The sequence below is a fragment of the Achroia grisella genome, unplaced genomic scaffold (assembly GCF_030625045.1).
Source record: "Achroia grisella isolate CSIRO2021 unplaced genomic scaffold, CSIRO_AGI_Agris_v1 utg516, whole genome shotgun sequence".
NCBI lineage: Eukaryota > Metazoa > Arthropoda > Insecta > Lepidoptera > Pyralidae > Achroia > Achroia grisella.
Genome location: NW_026712909.1, coordinates 619,276 through 644,060, shown reverse-complemented (window position 1 = coordinate 644,060; position 24,785 = coordinate 619,276). Strand labels below are relative to the sequence as shown.

Here is a 24,785-nt window from a genome sequence, read left to right as displayed (position 1 = left end):
GAATTCTTGTGAAAAAATAGGATGACGTATAATAGGATGGACTAGGTTTATTTTATAATAAAGTTATGTCTTGTTCAAAGATTCTTAAGTTGATCAAATAATATATAATAAAAAAAGATCAGTATGTACTCAATTTCTATAATGTTTCCGTTGGTGTAGGTGTACGTGGTTTTCTAAAATATATGTTTTTTTATTTGTTACTTTGTGCATTAGATCTAATTCAAAATTTTAGTTTTTTTACACTAGTGGAGGACGATGTAGTCTGGCCCGTTAGCTGAACATAGTATTTTTAATTGGATTTGGCTACAACAGTTTCTAAGAGAGACCACGTAGAAGTTGTTCTGGCAGGACACATTGGTAAGAAAGATGGTACTGCGACTCTTTTATTACTAAAATTTTTCTCCCTCTCCCAATGGTGAAGGCTAGGATGGGGATGAAGTCGAATCATAACGAATATATCAGGAATATATTACAATAGATTTATAGAGGTCGGCATGTTAGGGTACGTCGCGATTAGTGGAAATACTAGCAATCATCTCTAGAAATTAATGTAGGTGTTTTTGGTGTCGTGGTAGGTAGGTTATTTTGCACCTATACGTAGGTAGATAATACAAAATAATTTTAAATTGATAATGATATCCATGAAAAATAGTCCTACATACTACCGTTAAACAATATGGATGATTATACCGTTCTTAAAAAGTTGGCCTTTTTTTTAAATAAAACTACATTTATAGGATAATACTAGTTTAATACAGCAGTTTACCATTTACACATAAAGTCTAACACTAATTACATTTAATAAAATGTAAAGTTTAACTTCACATTAAACTATTAATATATTCGAAGAAACTAGACATATCTATCTAATTAAATTTGATTACAGGTAATTTAAAAATTTAATCTACATGATTTGACAGATATGCAATAATATAATGAAACTAAGAATTCTTACAGGATTAAATAAAAAAATATTTTAGGTACTATTTTTATAAAGTATTAAAAAATAATCGGACATCAAATAAAAGTATTATTTGTAGGCCATATATATTTAACACATAAAATAATACAATTATTTATATATTAAAATGTTATTAATAATACGTACTCTTCTATTTCTAAATTGGTAGGTATCCGCTACACACTGCGAATTAAATGCGCGACACTCTCCCGCCCCAAATTATGTCATAATGTTGCCCATCGGACTACGTTTTTTCCAGATTTAAGACAAGCTAATCGTAGGACCTGTATTCATTCTTTTATGATAACCCGACTTACAGGATCGTTCGAATGGACACCTTCCTCAAGAAGACTGCTTTAAAGTATCAGTCGCCGGTATACGGGAATTTCTTGTTCTTGGATTCGAGGCGCAGAGCGAAGTAGCTCCGCAAGCGTGTACAGATCATCCCGAGGCCTATAATTATTCTGGTGCATCGAGTTATCAGACCGTTTTCGGGCTACCATGAAGCGTTTCACTTTATTGGCATACTGTCTTTTGCGCCGAGCTTCTTCGTAACGTTGTGCAAGTTCAGAGGGGTCTACTTGATAAATGTCTGGGTAGCCGTGAGCCATAGCCATACGGTTCTGTTCCGAAAAGTATGAATGGTGAGGATATTCTCGCTCTCGTGGATTAATTACAACTGGTTCATTATACCAAATATCGCCATTCTCATCCACTTCGGGCTGTTCGTCTTCAACTGTGTTTACGCGACCGTAGTAGTGATCGGCAGCCCATTGGTTGGCATTCCATTCTTGCTTTCTACGTTCTTGTGCTTCCCATAAATTGAGCAATGCTCGAACATCGGCTGCACTTAGGCCAGAGTCACGTTTGCGGCGCTCCGATATGGGCCTGAATGAGTGAAATTATTATTATAAATAAATAGTATTAACTATAAGGGAATCTCAAAATATAATGTACTTGCTTGTGTCTTTTAACAATATATTTTATTTTTTATGGTTTTTAATTTTAGGCTAATTTAATCATTATTAAGATGTGCTTATTATAACAAAATACATATAATAAATCTTGTCTATGCGCCCTGATATGTCCCCTATTCATATGCTTGCTCCATGAGATTTGTAAATGGAACATTTGTTTTACCTCTTGATTTCCCTATACTTGTTAAATTATAATATTAGTTATAACTTCACTAAGATAAAAATCTGAGACACACCGAATGAATTATTAGTAGGTATTTTTTTCTTTGGATACAGAGTCTTAATAAAAAAATAGAATTTGGAAATGGAATATAATATGTGTATTGTATAAGTATAATTCAGTAAACATAATTTAACCTGAAGTTCTTCTTATTTCCACCGGAATTTTTAGTGGCAGTTTTAGCGGAAGCCGCTGCGCCGCCTACTTTCGTTCCGCTGCCGCGTTTGCGACGATGAGCATCCTGGTCATGTGATGCTGAGTCGATCGGAGAGAGGGCGTCGTGTTCTTCGGATCTGAAGATAATGTCGTGCATCATATATATAAGCAAGTACATTAGTAATAATAGTAATGAACAACTGTTACATTTTATGTGTTAATTTATAACACATAAAATGTAACAGAAATAATGCATTCCTTGCAAATAAGTAGGCATCATTTAGTTTTTTTAGAATCAGCTTTTGAATCGGATTAAATTAGATTCAAAATAGGTAAGAACGTAAGTCTTTATAAAAAATAAAATTATTAAAATCATCTGCAAACAAGTGGAAACGTTGAAATGTAATTAAGTATTATAAAATACTTAACATTTTCCTTTAACTTTTTAAAATTTACGACACTGTAGTTTACAAAGTAGTATCACAGGTAAGATGTAGTAGGTATGGTAAAAATAGAAAAAAAATCCCATACTTAAAAAAATGTTTTAAATTTGTATATCGTTTTTGTTTCATATATTGTTCATAATCAAATTTTAGTATAATTTATTTAAAAAATATGTATACGTATAATATTTTTCTAGTATTCTTAATAAGTATATAAGGAATTGATTTACATATTGTACCTATTACAAGATTTACAAATTGAATTTACTTTAAGTTTTTCTTCCCTGATCCCGATTTCGTGGCAACCTTTGTGGCAGCGCCAGCTCCTCCAACTTTAGTGCCACTACCACGCTTACGGCGCCGAGAATCATATCCCGATGACAACCCTTCCATAGCTGGAGGCTCGCCGTATAATTCGGGTCTCATGATGAGATTGTCAAGTTCCCCAGTGGACTGTGGAGAGTCGAAGCGTTGTTCTACTCCCTGTTCGTAACCTTCCACATTTCCTGTAAAAATTCAGATTTATTAAATTATATGTTACGTAACTTTGTATTAAACCGACAGCGCACCGAGTTTTTTTAAGTCTTGTTCTACGAAATTTAGTTCATATCCCTAATGTCGTAAAGTAATCAATTAATTAAAAAAAAGTCTAGATCCGATTGTTTCTTTTAATAAAACTAATGTTAATCAATTTGTAAGAAAATTAAATTAACATGTTTTATATTACATAAACATTAGGTATATTATATATTTTTAATTATTTTCTATTGGGTGGTAATTTATAGCGTGGCCGTGATTACAGCAATATTGTAGTCGTAGACGTAGAGGTTAGTAACTTTCAGACTGTGACGTGGCTCGCTTTGGTGTGGCCATACAGACCTTCTTCACTGAGAGCTAGTGGATACGGCTCCAGATCGTTTTTGTCACTCTTGTTCAGGAATAACGATTGTGTGTCGTCTTTTGTTTGGTCCCAATTTTCTGGTAGTTCACCAATTGGACCGCCATCTAAAATTCAATTTATCTAATAGATACTTTGACAATAATTATATTTATAACAGTCAAATTGTCAGTTGCAGTAAAGTGTTTACACAATATTCTTTATAGCTTGTATGTATAAACAGTTCTATATATATATAATATGTACAAATACGTGACTGACAATTATAAGAAACAGGCACATACCGAAGCGAGCAAACAATGAATGTCAATTTGTTAAAAAGGCAACACATGTTCTGCAAATAATATAATGTGTAAGATACCTATACGATTACACTTACCTATATCCTTACATATGTGTATATAAATTTGGAGCATAATTGCATTTTTTTTGAGATAAAAACAAAACATAATGGGACTAACTAAACCTCTGTAATTTAAAAGACAGGTTAAATTCATGCCGATAGGTGGATCCTTAATATTATTTTTTTAATAATACTTAATAAAGTAAAACCGGTTTTGTTGGCAAGTGTACGAAGTTACTAATTATCGGAAAGATTAAACTTTGTATATCGTCTTTTATACCCTTAACTTGTGAAATTATGAATTCCCAAATCGAACTATCATTCGCTATTTCAGCCCCTTCCAGATCTTTTGTGAGATAAAAGTGCTATGGTGGCCTAAGTCCGCGCTCCTGTTACAAACTATTTATACTACCTAAAAACCTAATAGGCTACATTAAAAATATTAGAATTTAATGGAATGGATAGTATACTGTGTCTCTATCCGTAACTACCAAGTTGAATTTGGCTTAGGCGTGGCGTTAACAAATTCTATCACTAACTATTGGTTGAGCGTTTAAAGCTAAAATATGAAACGAAAATAAACAGATATTACCTAAGTATTATTATGAAAATACTTTTTCAATCTAGGTCGGTACCTAATATTACAGTTTGGCCAATTTAATATACTTAATTCCTATCCAAAATAAGATATGGGCCTATATTGAAGAGTTTCAAATAACGGTACCTACAAGGTAAATAGGTATTGTATATCTATACTTATATATTTAATCAAAGTCTTACCTATTTACAGTTAGATATTAATTACACAATTAGGCGCGACCTCCTGAGACTAGAAAGTGATGACTAGAAAGAATCGATGAGATCTCTATTTTTAGGTCATTGTGTGTGAAAGGTCACAATGTATACCCGGTAAAAGATGGATCTACGCAGCAACAATCCGGCGCGCAGACCACCTGTTGCTAAATATAGATTGCGGCCCGGCCCCCTCTGACTGATCAATAAACTCGTCAAAACAACACAATCACAACTTCACAGCATTTACAAAGCAATCACAACATAAGACATCGATGAAAATTACAAATCCAATTGAATCAATATTAAAAAAATATATATTACCTTTGCCGTTAGTAGGCGTTGGTACCCCATCACACACAAGCAGTACCGCGGATAACGCGGTAAGCGCGATTAGTAACATAGTCACTGAATGTTAATGGAAGTATCGAGAGTCCAATATTTAAGAGCAGGAATAAAAATACTTCAGAATTTGTGTGTATTGTCCGCCAGCAGAGAACGAGTGCTGTCTATCAGTGCCCAAGCTGGAGAGGAAACTTACTGCTCTTGTCGATAAATTCGCGACATGCGCAATGGATGGCACAGAGACGAACTAACTGCGTTCATATTTATGTTGAATAATTGGAGTCCCACCGAAACTAAACTTGCCCCCATTGCAAAGAATGCACTATATCAGGTTGACCTTCGCGCGGTTTCCTCTGGAAACCATAGTGATAAATTCCTGATGAACAATATAATAATAATACTAATTAATTTGTTAAGATGGGCTACCCCATGCTCCAGATGAGGCTCACTCATCATTCTCCACTGGGGCTTCGCCAGCGTAAACCATTAGAGCAAAATTCCCTTAACTTAGATTAAAAGCCACTTAACATAAAGCCATCTAGTCTCGAGCTAAGTAGAGTTACGGGTACCTACTAGATATCTGATATATACTTAGACACATTTTTGGTAAATAGATATAAGTAGGTATAATATATGTACCTAGATATATAGAAAACACGCAGACCGATATAAACAATCATACTTATGAACACAAATATTTAAACCGTTGGAGAAATCGAATCTGCGACTATCAGAATTAAAGCAGTAGATTATCGAGATTGTCAATATTTCAATCGTATCCCGCAACTGTATAAGTAGGTTCATAATACATTTGTATAATATTCAATTTTTATTCATTATATTGAAAATAAAAGGCGATTGTAAAAGATTCATCCAACTGGTGATAGAATATCTATACAAATAAAATATATAGATGAATTAAGAACCTCTTTTTTCATAAAATGGGTTGAACTGAGACTTGCTGTCTGGCTATTTTGTGCGGTTTGAACCACGTATAATATTTAGTTTAAGGGCCCTAATCCACCGCAGTTCGTCTCTGTGGCTATGACGTCTAACCCTACTAAGCTAAACAAGCCCTTCATATAAGAATGTTATTGCAAAGAAAATGAGCCCAGACGGCGGAGCGGAGGCGTCAGTACTTATTAATTATGTTACATTAAACAGACTACTGCTTAACATTTCTTTCTAAGGACAAATGGAGGTTGTTTTTACGACTGTGCCTTAAATTTGCAAAGCAAACAATCTAATAAATATTAGGTATGTTCTCATCAACATTTTGGAGCATGTTGTCAATTGTTGAAGATAGGCCTCCCAACGCTATAAGTATCGGGTGACTTCCTGCAAATTGAGGTCACGTCACTCCATTTATAATGCGACCATTACAGACTTGTGAAAATAACAATAGACACCTACTTATTTTAGTTACCAACACCTATGCACAGATATACTAAAAACGGCGAGATTACGATAGATTTTTTAGTAGGTATTAATGTTACATATTTATAACAATCAATCAATATTAAATATGTAAAATTTCCGATTAATTTTCCGATATTGACTCGACGACTGTAATGTCAAGCGGATCAGCACACTACTTTAATTTGCAATTATCAGTATTCCTAAAATCATTACATTTTCTGGAGAGATATACAGCAATGGGGTTAGGTACTTGACTACATCACTAACAATCCTCTTCCCAACGGTAGGTAGGTATTACAAATCCTATTTCTATGAATACGTAAGTATGATGCAGAATAGTATTTATTCCCAATCGTCTTGAGATGTGTCCACGATGGGTAGCACACAATAGCATTATTAACGAGGGTCATTTTCTCGTTCAGTCACTTTAGCCTCACAAAAGCTAACTGTCCATTTAGTAGGTGCTCTGAGGCGGCATATCACGTCCTGTAAACACGCTATAGGTACACGTTATAACATCTATAGGAAATTTAACATGTTTTATGATTTCCCGTTCAAGAACAAGAACCGTATGGTTTATTATTTATTCATAGTAATTTGCTTGTCACTTGATCAACTGAGTACCTACAGATCACAGTTCTGTTTCACAGTACACAATACTTACCTAATTCACTATAAAAATTTTTTAGATGACAATTATTCTAGTAGGTACCTGTATATAGTCCGTTTGTAAAACATTCATACACATAATTCTTCTCTTGGGAATAGGTAAAACGGTAGATAGAAAGTTCGACGGCCTCAGTGGTCTGGGGAATTTGCACACCGATTCACTTCTCTTGGTCGTGGATTTGATTCCTCGCACGATACAAACATTTGAATTATAAGTGTGATTGTTTGTGTTTGCCTGGATGTATACATATATATTTACAAAAACATGTATGTGACTATTTCTATCAGTTGCCTAATACCCATAACACAAGCTCTGCATACCTTGGGATTGGATGCAGCTGTGTGAATTAACTAGGGTGATCATTATTATTGTATAATATTATCTTATCTGTGATATAGATATTTGTAGACGACCCACTATTGCCACTATTCTTTATTATATAGGGCACTTATTAGTGTCTATAGATAGTATTATTATATGAACATTAACTTTCTAACAGTTCCGATAAGATTCGAACCCGCAGAGTGCATAACTTTATTAATATAAGCGCTAATTGTTGCCGTTTATTGTAGATAATAATGTTTATCTTATATGACCAAGAAACAGATAAAAATACATAATTAATTAATCTAAATACCTAATCGTACGGGTATACGAGTATCACGAATTATGCTGCTATTAAGCTACGCTAGTACCTAACAGACATGAGAAACATGTTGATCGGATTAAAAGGATCAAGTTTTTACAGAAATATGATACTAAAATAATTAATAATAATACCCCTGGACAATTCACACGTCACGTAGTCCCAAGATAAGCAGAACTTATGTTATGAGTACTAGACAACTAATACATATAAATACTTAGACATATAGAAAATACCCAGACCGATACAATCATACTTATGAATCTAAATTTTTGTACCTGGTGCGGAATCGAACCTGCGACCACCGGAAGTAAAGCGGTAAAATAAATTCTGTAAAAAACCAACTCTAATCGTTAGGTACGGAGTTAGGTATGCCTTCGTGTAATTTATTTTAATTGCGTAGTGTAGGTACCTATTTCATCTACCAACCAGTTTTTTATAAGTTATATAAATTAAAAAATTATAAATATTACAAGTAATTAAAAAAATTGAGCTATTACCACAGAAGAAAATAAGTTAAAACGTGTATACATAATAAATAAATGAAACAATTGTTTTCATAGAAATATTTTTTATGATAGAAAAATAGTTCACATTATAAAGGCAAATGTACTATTATATAGGACTTTAAATTACAAAATTAGTAAGACGTCTCCCTGGTTGGAAATTTCATCAACAGTAAAAATAATCATCTAAATTCTTCACATTTGGTGAAGATTTAAGGTGACGTCAAAATATAAGTAAACAATGAATCTTCTATTTTGATTAAATAAAATATTTTGTGATCGTTATAAATAGAAGCACACAATGCGCTTGTTTATATATGTTTACCTATACCAGGGTTGCCAAACCCAAATTAAAAAAAAAACAAGTTAAGTACATATTTTGTAATGAAAGTATTTGAATAAAATTAGATATGTATACTTACATATTTTGCAATATGAAAATATAAAACTAAATTTTTAAATTTAAAACCCAAGGATGCTGATTAATGACATGGACATGACCTGGTAAAAGAGGATGGTTGGCAACTCGATACTAATTTGATTGTAATATAAATTTATAAACTATAATTGACACATCTTAAAAATTCATTCACTGTCTAAAAGGTACATTGTTCCAGTGTGACATAGGCTATATATCTATTATGTTAATAGATATATAAAAAAACCTCAGTTATGACTATTACACTTATAATTACGAAATAAATATAAAGAAAACAATCTGTTGTCGCAATGAAATGTAATAATATAATCAACTTATTAAGTACAGATAAACTTTCAATATATGTACATAATTGTAAGACAGTTCAGGTAGATCAATCAATTCTTAAAATAGATATTTTATTGTACTATCTCTATAGAGCAACAATGATATACGTTGCTTTGTATAAACAAGGCTGAAGTACTGGCCGAAATCCGGCGTTATCGTGGCAGATTGCTACAGTTAGTGTGGTGACAAAGACAATATTAATATTTTATACTTCACTATTTTCTATATATATTAATGCTTAAGGTATATATAAAATGGGCCAATATTGTTATATAAATAATATTAAGTTGCCTGAAGTAGATAAATAAATTATACTGTCCTATATTCATTGTCTGTTTATAATATAAATAGTTTTAGGTATAGCCAATTTGTTTAGTATGTTATAATTTGGTGTTCAAATACCACTACCATGTACCATGGCAATGGAATTTACCATTAAGACATGAATTTACTAAATATATACATATAATAAACTGTTTTGCATGTCTATTAGCCTTATATAGAATTGTATTCCTGGCACAACAGTAATACTACAATATATATACATAACTTAGGTAACAGTTTTAAAGTACTTATTTAGTTGTACATAAAAATATAGTTCATAAGTTACATGCAAATAGATGGCAACATAGAATAGAACACATGATATACTGATACATTGTAAGCTTATAAGAATTTTATTTTGTAATTTATTCATGAGCGATATAACAAAGTTGTTCAACAACAAATTATAAATAAATAAAATAAGCAGTAAGAAAAATCACAAATAAAAAAGGCAGTGTAATTATATTAATACTTTTTTAAGATTTCTTTTTAGATCTTTTAATGTGTCTTTTCGAGTGTTTTTTATTTCTTTTTCTTTTGATGGGTTCACTATCTGAGCTAGAACTTGTAGATTCACTGCTTGAATCTGAGCTAGATGTACTAGATGAAGACCCACTAGAATCACTACTGCTTGATGATGAATATTTTTTTTTGCGTCTTTTAATTTTCTTTTTTTTTCTGTCTTCACTAGAAGAACTAGATTCACTACTAGAAGAACTAGAGTCTGAAGAATCACTATCTGAAGAGGATGTAGATGGTTTTCTTCTTCTTTTTTCACTTTTTCTCTTCCTCTTGATCTTCTTTATTTTTCCCTTCATAATTGTTTCTTTTTTATTTTTAGAAACAGGGGATGGGGTATGTGGTTCTACATTTTTATGCTTTTTGGCTCTTTTATGATTTGGATGTGAATCTGTGTCTTCAACTTGCTTACGCTTTAATTTATTTTGTGATTCTTTTGTATCCTTTTCATTATTGTTAGTGTAGTCATGATTTTTTCTTCTTTCATGATTGTCATTGTTTTCCCTATAAGGTGACTTATTGGATTTTAAAGGTTTCGATTTATGGTTATCAGTTCTAATTTCTCTATCTTTAAAATCATTATTCCTATGTGAATCATCAAGGTATTTACGTTTAGAATAGTTGCCATGATCTCGTGAATTATTATGGTCCTGTCTAAGTTTATTCATTCTAGATCTTTCTTGCCTAGATCTGCTCCTGCTCCTCCTCCTATGACTTTGTAACTCTCTATCTGATGCATGTCTATTCTCATTGTGCTTATCAGTACCATTCTTTCTCCTTTCACTATCATATCTTTTGTTTCTATCACTTAATTGCTTATCTTTGCTGTAACTCCTATCTCTTTCTCTTCTATCTTTTCTCTCTGGTCGACTTACTTGTATCTTGTTATGATTATTTTTTATTTCTTCATCATTAAAATATTTCACACCTCTTCCTTTCCCTAGCCATCTCATTTTAGAAACAGATTGTGAGAAATCCACATGAATGCGTCTGTCATCAATTAATACATTATCCATTTTGAAATAGGCTTCTTCACAATACTTTTTATCAGCAAATTCTATAAATGCATACTGTAAAGAATCTCCAGTCTTTTTATCTCTTATTACTTCACAATTTACAATCTTACCAAACCTACTAAATATTATTTCTAAGTCTTCGTCAGTTGTGACAGGATTGAGCTTACATACAAATAGTACATTTTCAGGCGGAGCAATATCAGCATCAGGTAAGTCACCGACTATTTCTAAAATAGTTGCTCTAGCTTTTGCTTCCTTCTCTTCTATGAGTTCTTGTATTTCTGCAGCACTTTTGCCTTGTGTTTCATCTATTTCCTCATCAGGAGCTATTCTACCACCTTTCAAACGTTCAGCACTTGGAGAAGGAGATCTTGATGGTGCTCTAAAACCTTTAGGATCATTGAATGGGTCCTCCAAAACAACAGTATGTGTAATTCTTACATCTTGATATGGGCGGTGAGTCTCATCACATATGACTTCATTGAGTTTTCTTAAAACATCGTGGCCCTCAGTTACTTCTCCTATGACGCAGTGCATAGCATTTAATGAGTCTAGATCGGGGGCTAGAGTGAAAAAGAACTGTGATCCTACCATCATGTCTCCTGTACACACCATGGATAACAGACCTGCATTAGTATGCCGTATCTTCGGCATTTTCTCCCCAGAAAAAAATCGTTTATCAGGACCTTCTAGTAATCCAAAGATAGACTGACCTCCCGACCCTTCGCCAGTTGGATCTCCAGTTTGAGCAATAAATCCACTTCGTATAGAGTGAAAGAGGTTGAAATTGTAGAATTTCATCTTGCATAACTTTAAAAAGTTGAGACATGTTACAGGTCTTTGGTCCAAGTATAAATCTACTGTAATGTCTCCAAGCGTAGTTTCTATAACGACAGACATTTTAAAATAGATTGTTATTTTAAATTTACATAAAACATATTATGCTTTAAAAACTTAGTAAGTAGGGCGTAGGTTTGTTGTAGAAATACTTTGACACTTCACGGACAACACAACAAAACCATTTTTGTTCCTTCTAACCTCAAACTCAAAATTTATTATTTTTTGTTAGACTGTTTTTACGGCTCTAGATGATAAAAGCATAAATTTGATGTAGATGTTGCCATTAAAAAATATTATGGTATATTATATCAATTTAAAAAATCATGAATGAATCAATGAATTATTATATGACAAAAACATTTTGGTAAAAATGAGTAAATTTACTAATAACAATATTTGTTATAATAAATAACGTAAAATGAAATAGCGCCATCTGTTGGATATACTGTTTATTTTTTCATATTTCTAGTTTGTATTTGTGAGTTTCCACTCACTATATATAAAATATTAGTAACTTTGGACAGATGGCACTTATTGAAATTTATTTCGAATATTAAAATCTGCTTAGGGGCAGAAATAGGTGAGATAGAGGAACAATGATTTTAATGAAGTATTCTTACTTTGGTATCTTTAAAAATTTGTGCACCTATAGCGTCAACGACTGGTTAATAAAAAATACAATTTTTTTATCAAATACATTATAAATCGGTATTTTTAACCTGTTAACCGGGGAATTCCTTTCTTAATTACGCAGCATATGGCATTGTCTTTCTGACTAGGACGTGTCAGTACGTCAGCACAATATAATATAATTTATATATTTTTGATATGAATAAAAAATTTAGGTATACATAATGTCCTACACGTACACAAAAGTTTAACGTTTGACGTATTTATACGTCCCACTCGGTTAACAGGTTAAAGATATATTTCATTAAATACCTATAGCAATATGAAAAAGTTTACATAGGTAAAGTAAACTTTATTAGTAACATACGGGTACATATACCTATAGAACGTACCTATCATTGTTGTAAATTCTTATTACTGTAATAGTAATTCAATGGTCGAGACTCTCCGGTTTACGGATAAACAAATTTATGGTCCATAGAGGTAAAAACTACAATTTAGTGAATGAATGAAAGAATGAAACTCTTTATTGTTCATCTCACAGAAAATACAATTACATGTACAATTATGTATAAAATGATAAAAAAAAAAACAATAAACAAGACAAAGAGGTAACAATGGGCGGCATTGTCGCTAAAATGCGATCTCTTCCAGGCAACCTTAGGATGGAGAGAAGTGATTAGATTTGCGTCTGGTAGAGGTGTAATGATGGTAACAATATTGGAATAAATGTTATAAATATACATATAATATCATAATACAATACAAAATAGGTATATGAATATATATACAGTTTGGTGCATGGTGCGGGATAAAAATCAGTAAAAGATGATAAATATGAGAATGAAGTCAGATCAGTGAGCTCATTAGACGTGTTAGCATTTTACTAGGTGACTCGTGAGACAGGTTCTACAGATACCTAGTACCTACAGGGTCGGTTCTCCACAAATATGTATTTTGACATTAAATTTTACATGCCCAAAAGGCTCTATTACACTGTATATATTTTAAAGTATCTAACAAGTTAAGTCTCATAACTTCCTAAATAGAGGCAATTGCTCAATTTCATCTGGTTTTCAATTTCCAGTTGTCCGACGCAGACTATGCAATTCGCTGTAGGTGCTCACGTTTCTAGAAAATCTAATAAAGGCCGTTTCACTCACCCTCCTTCCGCTCTCACCCCTAATAAAGTGAGTATTGAAAATTTACCAACCATTCTTCGAAGAATATAAGGTTAGCCCAGCATGAATGACGGTCTCACCTAAAATCAGTGTCGATGCGAACTAAAATGTGGCTTATTCCATCGTGTTATAGTTGAAACTTGTTGCATTAAAGTTGTGGAGTGGTTTGAAATTGTTCTCACTGCCAACAAGAGAGGTTACGTATCGAAATAATAAAATAAACCTTCCGGATAGAAAATATGATATAAACAAGGTGGCGCGTATTTTGACCTCGTCTGTTGGGTACCCGCTGTTCAGTTTAAAATACGCATATTGTTATGTTGTAGATATAGGTATAACTTTATAGATAAACGTGGTTAGGTATGTATTTTTATTTAGTAGTAACACAGATAACATAATATTACATAGTAGTAAGTAGTTTCAAAACAAGTAATGTGGGAAACATTGTTTGAAAAATTGACATTTACCTATCAATTTAGTCTACGAGATTAAAAAACAGACTGTATGTAGGTACTTATAATTACATTAGGTATTTCTACTTAATACGAATAAATTTACAAATAGGTACATAAATCAAGACCTTGTTTCCTTAGTAGTTAGTTAAAAATAAATAAATAGACATTTATATTTAACGGCTATACTTAAATACTAATGTACTTTCCAAAAAAAAAATTTATACTATTTTTAGATCATAGCTTTGTATTTGTAGTAGGTACCTGTGCCATATCGTGGCGTGTGTTTGGTGTATTGCAACATCAATATGTCAGTCGATTTCCCCTTTGTTGACTTCTCTGAATGGCAAACACGCTTATCCAATATAGCTCTACCTACCAATTAATTAATTTTACATACCTTATGCCTAAATATTCAAAATATATAGTTAATCAAGGTACATTTGTGTATTTTTTTATTAAACCTAATCCCATTGCTTTGAAAAGAAAAAACAGAATTGTAAAAGTGAATAGTCGTTCGATGATGATGATGAATAATCGTTTAGATGAAATTTTTTTATGTAACTAGACTGAAAAATAGCCGATGATAGATGGTAATTTTGTTCATTAAACTAGAACATTGATGTTTGAGATTTTAGATCAATACTATTATTGAGAACTAAGTTGTCATATCTCCGTAGCGATTTTTTTAGTGGAACGGCAAACAGGCTGACGGTCCACATGGTAGTATGTGTGGGAAGTGGGCTTAGTAAGGAGCTCCACGCGGTCACTTGGAAACCATCACCAACCAATTAATTTCAGATGAATTTGTCACAAAGGGCTAACTGATCTGACTTCATGCTCATTCTCTTATCCTCCTCTTGCGCCCTCTAGCTTAAACTGTTGACGCAGGTGGGTGCACAGTATCATCAGTATCCATCTTGCGTTGCCATTCCAGAGTACTACTAATGTAGTTTATGTATGATGGTAGCAACAATATGTAAATCTGAAAATAACTCAACTAAAGGAGCTGTACCCCACACCATTAAAATTTATAGAGAAAAAATGTAAGTGTGCAATATAAACGCGATATGATCTACATGAAAAAGCAATCAAATCGCGAGTGAGCGTCAAACCAAGACAACAAATAACAAGCAATGTATTTTTAAGGAGGCGTAGTAAGGCCGGGGGTGACGTTCGTATTTCCATACAAATGTTGAATAATTTAAAAAGGACGATAGGCGTTCGCGTTATAAAACTCGTGTTTTATACGATTCATTACACAAACCGACCGTCCAACTAATCCAATGCGAAGCAGTAACAAGCTATAAAATGAATCCGCTATGCTTCTGCTTGGACTGGAAATCTAATTTATATATGTTATGTTTATGATTAATGATAAAAAAAATTAAATCCTTATAATGCAGGCAAAAATAATCAGTACACATCAGACGGCCTCGGTGGTCTAGTGGTTTAGCACGCCGCCGTAGATCCGATGGTCGTGGGTTCGATTCCTTGCACGGTACATACATTTGTATTCATGACTACGATTGTTTTTATCGGCCTGGTGCTTTTTATGTATAATATGTATGTATTTACGAAAAAAAATGTATGTATTTGTATCTTTTATTTAGTACCCTTAACACAAACTTTAGCTAGCTTAACTTGGGCTAGACCCAAGCTAAGCTAGCTTAGCCAAGTTAAAGCTTGTTTTAGCTTGTGTCTGGCGCTGTGTGAATTCTCTTGACATTATTATTAATCAATAGAACGACGAAAGTTGTAGACCATATCTGGATGTCTACCTCCTTTGGATATAATGGAAATTACCTCCCGTCTCCATCTCGTTCAAATTTACTTCAGGTACCTCTTAAAATATTTAATCAGTGCAATATTTATAGGAGTATTTTCCAAATTTAATAAAACGTTTACGATAGCCACGTGTGAAGTGAAGCACGTAATTTTTTTATATATAAAACCAAGATACAGGCCAGAAAATGGGAAATGGATCTGGAAGGTGCCCCACTCTGTTAGATTTAATCTGTTTAAAGCTCGCCGTAAAACGTAGTCGATAAAATAAAGTGAGAGGCGCGCAAAAATCTTGTCTTATAGCCACCGAGCAAGATTACCCATAAAAATGTTAAATGATCTCGAACGCGTATTGAAAAAAATGGGGGAAATGGCGAGCGAAATTGGCTATAACTCATAGGACAAAATACAGTGCGACTTTGTATTTGGTAGCTCATGCAAAGCTAAGAGATTTTAATTTTTCCCTACCCACATAATTTATTGTTTAAGAATTCTTAATCATTCTTCTTTTTACTTAGAGAATATATATTATATTATAGTTTTTGGAATATCTTTATAGTTTTTGGATCTACAATGCAAAAACACCATATTTTTTTATATAGTCTGATATCCTTATTTAAAGTATGTATATATGTAGGTACCTACATCTATTTAATTATTCATTTATGTCATTGCGTGTTGCAATAATACGTGTCATAAAATATTTTTTCTTCTCCTCTATATTATTATTACATTGTATATTTCAACATTCACTCTTTAACTTCAACTAGGTACATAGTTACTACGTCAAATTATTAAAAAAAAATCGTACAACGGTTTAAAATTACGTCTATTTTATTTCATTTACTTATAAGAGATTTTATTAAAGGGATGTGAATTAAGAATATCACGCGACACATACAAATAAAACATGGTAAGATCCCATTATTTCCATAATGATATCTCTAAATGATAACTACGCAAAATTATAAAAAAAAATTTATGAGAATGCAAATGTCGCACAGTAATTCAGTGTTGGTGGTGTAGTGAGGCGACGACGGGTCGCGAAGTGTTCGTGACAGCGCGACACAACGCGACGACTACTTGTCGACTCACAAAATGTAATCTAAAACGTAATACCAGCTTCTAGGAATACTCAGCGTCCCTTCCTATCATGTTCCTGATGCTTCTGATTATCACCTTTCGTGTTTTTGTTTTATTTATAACTACCATAACATGCTTATATACGTATATGTTTATATAACTTGCGCAACTTGAATTGGATTTTTCTTGTTAACTGATAAAAATATCATGTTTCAGGTAAAGAGGGGGGAGGAGGGTGGGGAGGGGGTTTGGGTGTTGCCCCAAGTCCACCCGACATGGTACTTTGCTAGCTATGGGTTTATTAATCAATGGTGCACCCGCCTGCGCTAACAGTTTACGCTGGCGGGTACCAGTGTGAGAGGTGATAGGATGAACATGAGTCAGTCAGGTTAGTTAGTCAATTATGTCAAATGCACAGGGAATTTATCACCATGGTTTTCAGAGGGAACTGCGTGGAGGACAACCTGACATAGTACATTGCTAGCAATGGAATCATTAGACCAAATCACTAACAATCCCCTTCCCCTCTTGTGTGCTTATTGGCAGTACCATGTCAGATCGATATTCACGCGGTGATATATATAAATCTTCCTCTTAACTCACTCTATATATTTAAAAAAACCGCATCAAAGTCCGTTGCGTAGTTTTAAAGATTATATGCTTATATATAGGGACAGACAGCGACTTTATTTTATACTATGTAATTATGATAATAGACACATATTACATAGTAAATAGGTATACAAATTATAACACATAAAATATAATATATTTATCATTGAACAATAAGATTTATTTCACAAAACAAATAAAAGATGTCTCAATAAAATTCTTGATGCCAGTAAATTGAGGATACGTTAGTCTGATAAGTTTCTCCAACAATCGAAGGATCAAGTCATCAAAGCACTGCACCCTAAGGATAGTTTCTATCATTACGAAATAGCCCATAAAAGTTGGCCTCGCGAAAGACGGACGCAATTTCAATCACAATAGCACGGGCCCTCGCACCTGCTGACCGGGAAACACGTGCCCATCTAAAAGGCTACTTAGCGTAAGTGACCCCACTTACCAATCCCAAGTTCAGTGTTGCCATTTTGGCAATTTCCTCTTTTTTGTAAAAATTTATCTTTTTTTATAAAAGCGTGTAAATGTGTGTAAATAACTTACAATACATCTTCATAATGGCCACTTTAAATTTCCCTAAATTGGACTTAAAATTAATGTTGTATAGTAATTTATTCTAAGTGACATTGTACTCATTATACATAAAATTATTGTTATTAAAAGTATAAATCAAAAGTTTCTAATTCGAATTCTCTATATCTCTCGTACATATTTCAAATTTTGTTGAGTGAACATTCTATTTTCTAAGTAACCAATAATTATAATCATACGTGTAAGTGTAAGTGATTTCGATTTGAGTTTAACGTTATATTTAGATAGAAAATAGAAATTAAGGTGACAATATTTTGCATTTTTTTAAATATACTTCGGCAACATTTATCGGACATCTAGACAACATCGGGCAGGATCTGTAGTTTCAAGGTGGCCACACCGATCTCAACTGTGCCCTCCGAGACACTCCAATAGTCGGCAATTTCACGTGCTACGGACGCCAGATGCGACCGACGCGTCGAAAAATAACATCCCCAAAAAACATTTGCCAAAGAAAGGGATATTAGTCTCCGTGGAGCAATAATCGAAGCCAATCGGCTCACCGAACGCTCCGACACGACACTTTATATTTATATCTATCGTTTTATACAATAGTGATATGGCAGAAATTTTTATGGAGACGTGTACTGTATCCTGATTCTGGCATGCAACAGTAATAGTTTATTTCACTTGCATTTACCTGGCAACCGAATACAAAAATATAAATTGTGTTTTACGTCTTTAGACTGTATGTTCTAAATAATAATATGTATGTATATATTTCCCTCCTTTTTTTTCTACATACATTTCTATATTATTGATAGAAAACAAGCTAAGGGACGGCCCACCGGTAGGTCGGTAATTAGTTATCTATAGATTAGTTATTTATCACTTACCACCAGCTTGACTTACAGGTCGATCAATGTAGATATATTATATTATATATATAAATAAAATGTAAAAATAAATAAATAATGTGAAATAAAAAAAAAATCGAAAACATAATGTTTATAATGTTAATAGATCCACCGTCATTTTGTCAAAGGAAAAATATCTGAAAGTCATGGAAAATCCTTCCATCACAGGAAATCACATTCATATGATAAACATTAGTATGTCTCACAGTAAGCTGTACATTGAAACACAATTTGTAATATAAGAACGGAGGCAAAAAGTCAACAAGCCATAGAGGCAGTTTCCGGCAGATATTAAAGGCATATCTCTCTATTATGGGCGGGAAGTTCTGTTATTTAAGGGCGAGCTCGCAACGCCGCCGCGGCATATGGCAAAAGTGAAGAGTTGTACACACAATACCTTTATTTTTATATCGATTATTTAATTATCATAAGACATACCATGATTGGTGTTAGTTCATTTTATGCAGGACTTGTTACTTTTTATTATAAACAATATTTTTTTATTCAGTTGATATGTAGCCAGATGGGAAATGGGAAAAAATGTGTTAAGTTATTAAAGAATTGTTATTATTTCAAAAGGAAAATATTTTAAAATCTTTTTTTTCATTTAACATTACTTGTGTTTAAATGCCTATGCATAAATACAAATTTAGAGATTAAAAGTTTGCAGTAATATGATTTATATATGTAACGAATATATATATTAGTTACTAATGCAAATAAGCACAATAATATTGATTGTGCACTACTACAAAGTTACATATATTGTATATTTTATTATGATTTATCAGGAGCGTCCTCTCAGCATTCGACAGTCCGCATATGCAGTTCATTTATTCTTAATAAATAATTTTTCAGCATCATCTTCAGCATCTTATTAAAAAAACAGGTATTAAATATAATCAGTAAAATACTAAAATCTTAAATTAAATAGGTATAGCATATAATCAAACAATAATAATGTAGGTATATACGCTAATATAAACATTATTATTATGACCATAATGCTTATATTTTACTGTGTATTCCTATATCATGAGTTATTTCGTAGCACGTCAGTTACTCTGCAACATTATGTAGAATATATTAATATACAAGAACTACGATGATTGTAGCTTTTAGTAGATACGTAGAGTATATTAATGGTCTTTATAAATTTTATCAGAGATATTATACGATATTAATGCAGTTCATAGAATATAAATTCTTTCTTTATAATGTTAACTAGTCGCTTATTGTATTTACCCAATCAAATGTACTGTGTGAAGTTCTTGGTGTATTTATGTATGATTTCGATTTAAGTAAAGTCACATCCAAATATCGACTATGGGTTTTGGTAACATCACTAATGTAGCACACGTTCCTGAGATACAGAGTTGTAGTATGCTTTGTCGTTCAATTATAACCAGCTTACAAAAACCATCTATTGCAAATGCGTTGGTCATACCAACTGTAGCCGTAAAAAAATCTTATCGTATTTTACCAGTTATAGTGTTCACTTATTTGTTATTTATGTCTTCTTGTATGTAAGTTGTTATCGACGTAATATCGGCTCGTTAGCCATAGCTCCACGTCTTTACTCCGCGGCGCTTGCGCAGGGAATCCCTTCCCTCTTGCGCACGGCGGTCCGTGTACGCTCGGCTCGAGACGATAGATAATAAACTGCTAGTGTTTCCACATACACTACATCTCTCTCCTTTTTAAGTTTATTTTCTTTTCAAGCATGAATCAATCCACTCTATTAGGTATTTGTTCCTTGGAGGCATGTGTGCTACGTTACAACGATGGTGGACTCATTTTGACACTATACTGCCACACATAAGCCGAATGCCTCTAGTGCGATTGGCCTTTCCAGCGTAACCAGCACCGTGATTTTTCCTCCTCTTTTGAATATAAATTACATTTATATATTAACTCCAATTTACTCTGTGTTTCACATACTTCACCTTTCTTCTTTTATATTTGTTTTCATATAATCGTTATTCCACTTTGTTATTGTGTAATATTATGTAAGATTAGTATAAAGCACTTCTGAAAAAATGTTGTATGTTTATGACCAGAATATCTTTATCATAGTAGTCACTACTTTATATTTTGTAGGTTTACGGTAAATACTTATATATTTTTTTTCCATTCTATCTGTCTCATGCAATGTGTTATTTACATGTAGTATTTTTCTTTATCATGTACATTTGAATACTGATTATCTAAACATAATCTGGAATTTCTTCAAAACTCCCCACTATTTATTATTATCATTCCATACAATATTGATGGGTCCTGTGGTGGTATACCAGAATATTATTATTATATCAAGAGTTGCATCAACAATTGCAAACGACTTTCCACTATATTCTGTCTACACATCTGATATCAGTCCATGTAGTATTAATTGGGTATAACTATAACCATTCTTCATCGTACAAAATTATCTCTCTTATCACCTGCATTAATTCAGTGCTAAAATATTAGGAAAGGTTGTCAGACCAGTCTTTGAGCGATCGACATATACCACATATATCACCACAGCGACTCTACGTACTCCAGCAATCGTCAATTATATTAGTTATAGAAATTATATTTTCGACCAAAATTAATTTGTGTACTATGACTTTTGATTTATTATATTTTACTGAATCCGCTCCATTTCACTCCGATAATTAATATGCATTAAAACTGGCAATTTTTTATTACTTATATTCACCCGCAATTTAATGCAACATTCTATCAATTTACCTTTAATGAATAGGACACCATTCATCAATACACAATACAATGCTTGATGACCCCGCCAAAGACAATTTAACACAAACTGGACGTTAATACGCAATTTAATGCTTAACGACCCAGCCAACGCAATTTAATGCAACCTGTCCGCCAATACGCAATTTAATGCTTGACGGCCCAGTCCAACGCAATTTAATGCAATCTGTCCATCAGTTCGCAATTTAATGCCTGATGGCCCAGCCAACGCAATTTAATGCAATCTGTCCATCAGTTCGCAATTTAATGCCTGATGGCCCAGCCAACGCAATTTAATGCAACCTGTCCGTCAATACGCAATTTAATGCTTGACGGCCCAGTCTACCTTACCTCTGTAGCTCCTTTTTTAGAATATCAATGCCATTGTCACCGTCATTATAATCCATTGAACTTCTTAATTCATCCTCTTTAAGTATTGGTTATTAGTATTATGCTCATTGTTTTTCTTCCTTTGCTAATTTCTTTAAGGTCATCTGAGCCAATAGTCACTTTATAAGCAAATCATGAACTCCTGCAAAACACCAAATTTTATAATTATAGCACAATTAAACGCCACTCTTATCCATTTAATTTTCACAATATATACATTTATGACTACTAATATTAAACATATTTCAGATTTATGTACTCCACAAGAATGTCCAGTAAATAATTCTAATTTAAAGTATGGGAATACTAATAGTATCCTCAGAACTATTTTTTTTTTCCAATAATATATCGTTAGTAATTGTTACTATCATGCATCATGGTTTACATTATTATCTAGTAATAATAATAATAATTGTGCAGCCATAATATAACGCACCTCATTCACAATAATATACCTCGTATATAACGACTTTCTTGATTTAACTAATTCTTTGTAATCCCTTGGATTTTCCATAAGAATCGATGTAAAATATACCTTTACATTGCGACATTATTATTTTTTTTTTTTTTTAAATTTGGAAAAACACCTCTTTCTAAGGAATTTTCTTAACCCAAAACCTTTATCTAATGTTCCCACCAATGGTATGACTCTAACTCTACTTATCTCTTATCTCATAAAATGTGATTCATGTCAGGACATGTTTCGACGTACTTTTGTTCGTAGAACAATAATTGTTGTTCGATGGAAAGTAATGTAAAGTTTTGTAAACACTGCTGCTCGTCACTATTGTTAAAGATTCAAGTGAAATGAAATGGCTTAGACAGGTTTTTTTTTTACCTTTTTATAACGAAGTTTAGACCAACGTACCTTCAACATAGTAAATCTCAGTTCAACGAATTACTTGATATACTATATATATATATATTTTCGATTTGTTTTATCGAGGTTGCACTGTAGTACGTATGTAAAAGTTAAAACACGCTAATTTGTCTAAGCTACCCTGCAATGCGGCCAAAGTATTTAGAGAGCGACCAACACCAGTACTATGACGATAAACAAATACATGTATATATTTTACAACTACTACAATGAAGCAGGTATCATTTCCTATTAGCTATCTCAAAACTCAAAACCACATTAATACACTTATTTCGCGTATCGCGACGCTACACAACTCCAGCCGCAACTGGATTAACTGTCAATTAAAATGACTCCCCATCGATCCAACATCCCCGTCACATTCATATAAAACAGCTGTCAGCGCTGTCTGCATGTGATCACAAAACAAATTCTAACTCCATTCCACAGCTACTAAATGCGGTACATTAATGCAATTATGGCTATTATTCCTATTATTTATTCAAGCTTCTTTAAATAAAGAATATTCATATTCTATTCCATGTTCCCGAAACTTCAAAGAATATAAAAACATTTTTTTTTTTCCACTCTAATAACCCCTTCACTCATCCGCATAAAGCATTAGGCGAGTAGGTACAATAATTCAGAACTTAATAATAGTTCTATTTCATGTAACCATTATTGTGCAATTTCTAATTTACTGGTATTTTTAAATTAGAGAGAATCTTAAATATGATTCCCTAAAGACATACTCACCACCACTGTACTATACTATAGCTTATTATTTAAAGTTAATCACTGTCATTGCTGTAAAAATAATAGAATCATTCTATATACATAATTAGGTATCCTTTTTCTCGTTCCAGTGTTACTGACTATAGAAACCACACACCGCATACAGAAACAGCACCCCTGTACCTTACATCCGGCCATAACTAGCGACACACTTCCTCGCAATATAATAGTCGGCATCTCAACCTCTTGACTTACGTTGTTTTTTGTTTTTTCTTCAACAAATTCATTAGACACTAAATTCACCAAACCAAAAGATTGCCTTCTAGGTCGCAAGTGTAGATGCGCGCTTCATTTTAACACAAAGCACAAATTGTTAAAAATATGCCAGACAAGTAGATAGGCACCTACACTACACAACATGTATAGTAGACCCCAACATAATATATCAAACTAATAATTAATCTACATTTAAAACCTTCCTATGCAAAACAATTGCAATTCCCACCGGCATCCATTGGAATGCTCACTAATAATTATTATTTATAATCCAAAAGCCAAATCCAATCCAAATAAAAACATTTTAACCACACTACTTCGCGGCTCTGCTCGAATACCAGAATAAAATAGTCTGCAGGTATTCCGAACAACTCATCCGCATCGAAATGTATGGGACAGTGTTATACTTAGATACCTCAACACTTGCAATCAATTAAGGCAAATATAAATATTGTTCACCAAGCACTGCTCAAACCGTGTGTGTCACCCCACCTTAGATTGTACTATTGTTGTTTTGTATATAATACCCAACATCAGTACTATAATGCAGGTACAATTGTCAGCTCCCCATCATTTGTAATAATATCGTATCACTCGACAACATCGTAATATTATCCCGTACAAAATGTAATATTAGGTTATCATGTGATCCTTACAGTTAGAAAGAGGAACTTTAGACCACTTCCATTTGCAGCAATACTCTAAAAGAAAATAGTGACATTTGAACACTAGTCACCAC

At 32.9% G+C, this 24,785-nt stretch overlaps 2 protein-coding genes across 3 annotated transcripts; both read right to left on the bottom strand.

Annotated features, from left to right (window-relative positions):
• Nucleotides 1-785: 785 nt before the first annotated feature.
• Nucleotides 786-5,342, bottom strand: LOC131847182 (putative neuropeptide precursor protein). Of its 2 annotated transcripts, XM_059196663.1 has the most exons (5): nt 5,115-5,341; nt 3,637-3,762; nt 3,026-3,263; nt 2,296-2,451; nt 786-1,849 (listed from the first exon to the last, which is right to left on the bottom strand). In XM_059196663.1, exons 1-5 carry the CDS (start codon nt 5,191-5,193, stop codon nt 1,318-1,320), a joined length of 1,131 nt encoding a protein of 376 aa, XP_059052646.1. In that variant the 5' UTR covers nt 5,194-5,341; the 3' UTR covers nt 786-1,317. The 2 variants fall into 2 exon arrangements, with proteins under 2 accessions (XP_059052646.1, XP_059052647.1); XM_059196664.1 differs by lacking the exon at nt 3,637-3,762 and having other exon boundaries at nt 5,115-5,342.
• A 3,122-nt stretch (nt 5,343-8,464) lies between these two features.
• Nucleotides 8,465-12,036, bottom strand: LOC131847171 (peptidyl-prolyl cis-trans isomerase sig-7). Its single transcript, XM_059196651.1, has one exon. The coding sequence runs from the start codon at nt 11,899-11,901 to the stop codon at nt 9,943-9,945; it is 1,959 nt and encodes a 652-aa protein (XP_059052634.1). The 5' UTR covers nt 11,902-12,036; the 3' UTR covers nt 8,465-9,942.
• Between the last annotated feature and the right edge of the window lie 12,749 nt (nt 12,037-24,785).

Excerpts from the sequence above, each read along its gene's own strand:
- LOC131847171 (XM_059196651.1), bottom strand. The coding sequence starts at position 11,901 with ATGTCTGTCGTTATAGAAACTACGCTTGGAGACATTACAGTAGATTTA.
- LOC131847182 (XM_059196663.1), bottom strand. The coding sequence starts at position 5,193 with ATGTTACTAATCGCGCTTACCGCGTTATCCGCGGTACTGCTTGTGTGT. Across the intron at positions 3,264-3,636 it reads ACTAGCTCTCAGTGAAGAAG|GAAATGTGGAAGGTTACGAA; the intron begins GTCTGTATGGCC and ends GAATTTTTACAG. Across the intron at positions 2,452-3,025 it reads TCAGGGAAGAAAAACTTAAA|ATCCGAAGAACACGACGCCC; the intron begins GTAAATTCAATT and ends CATTATCTTCAG.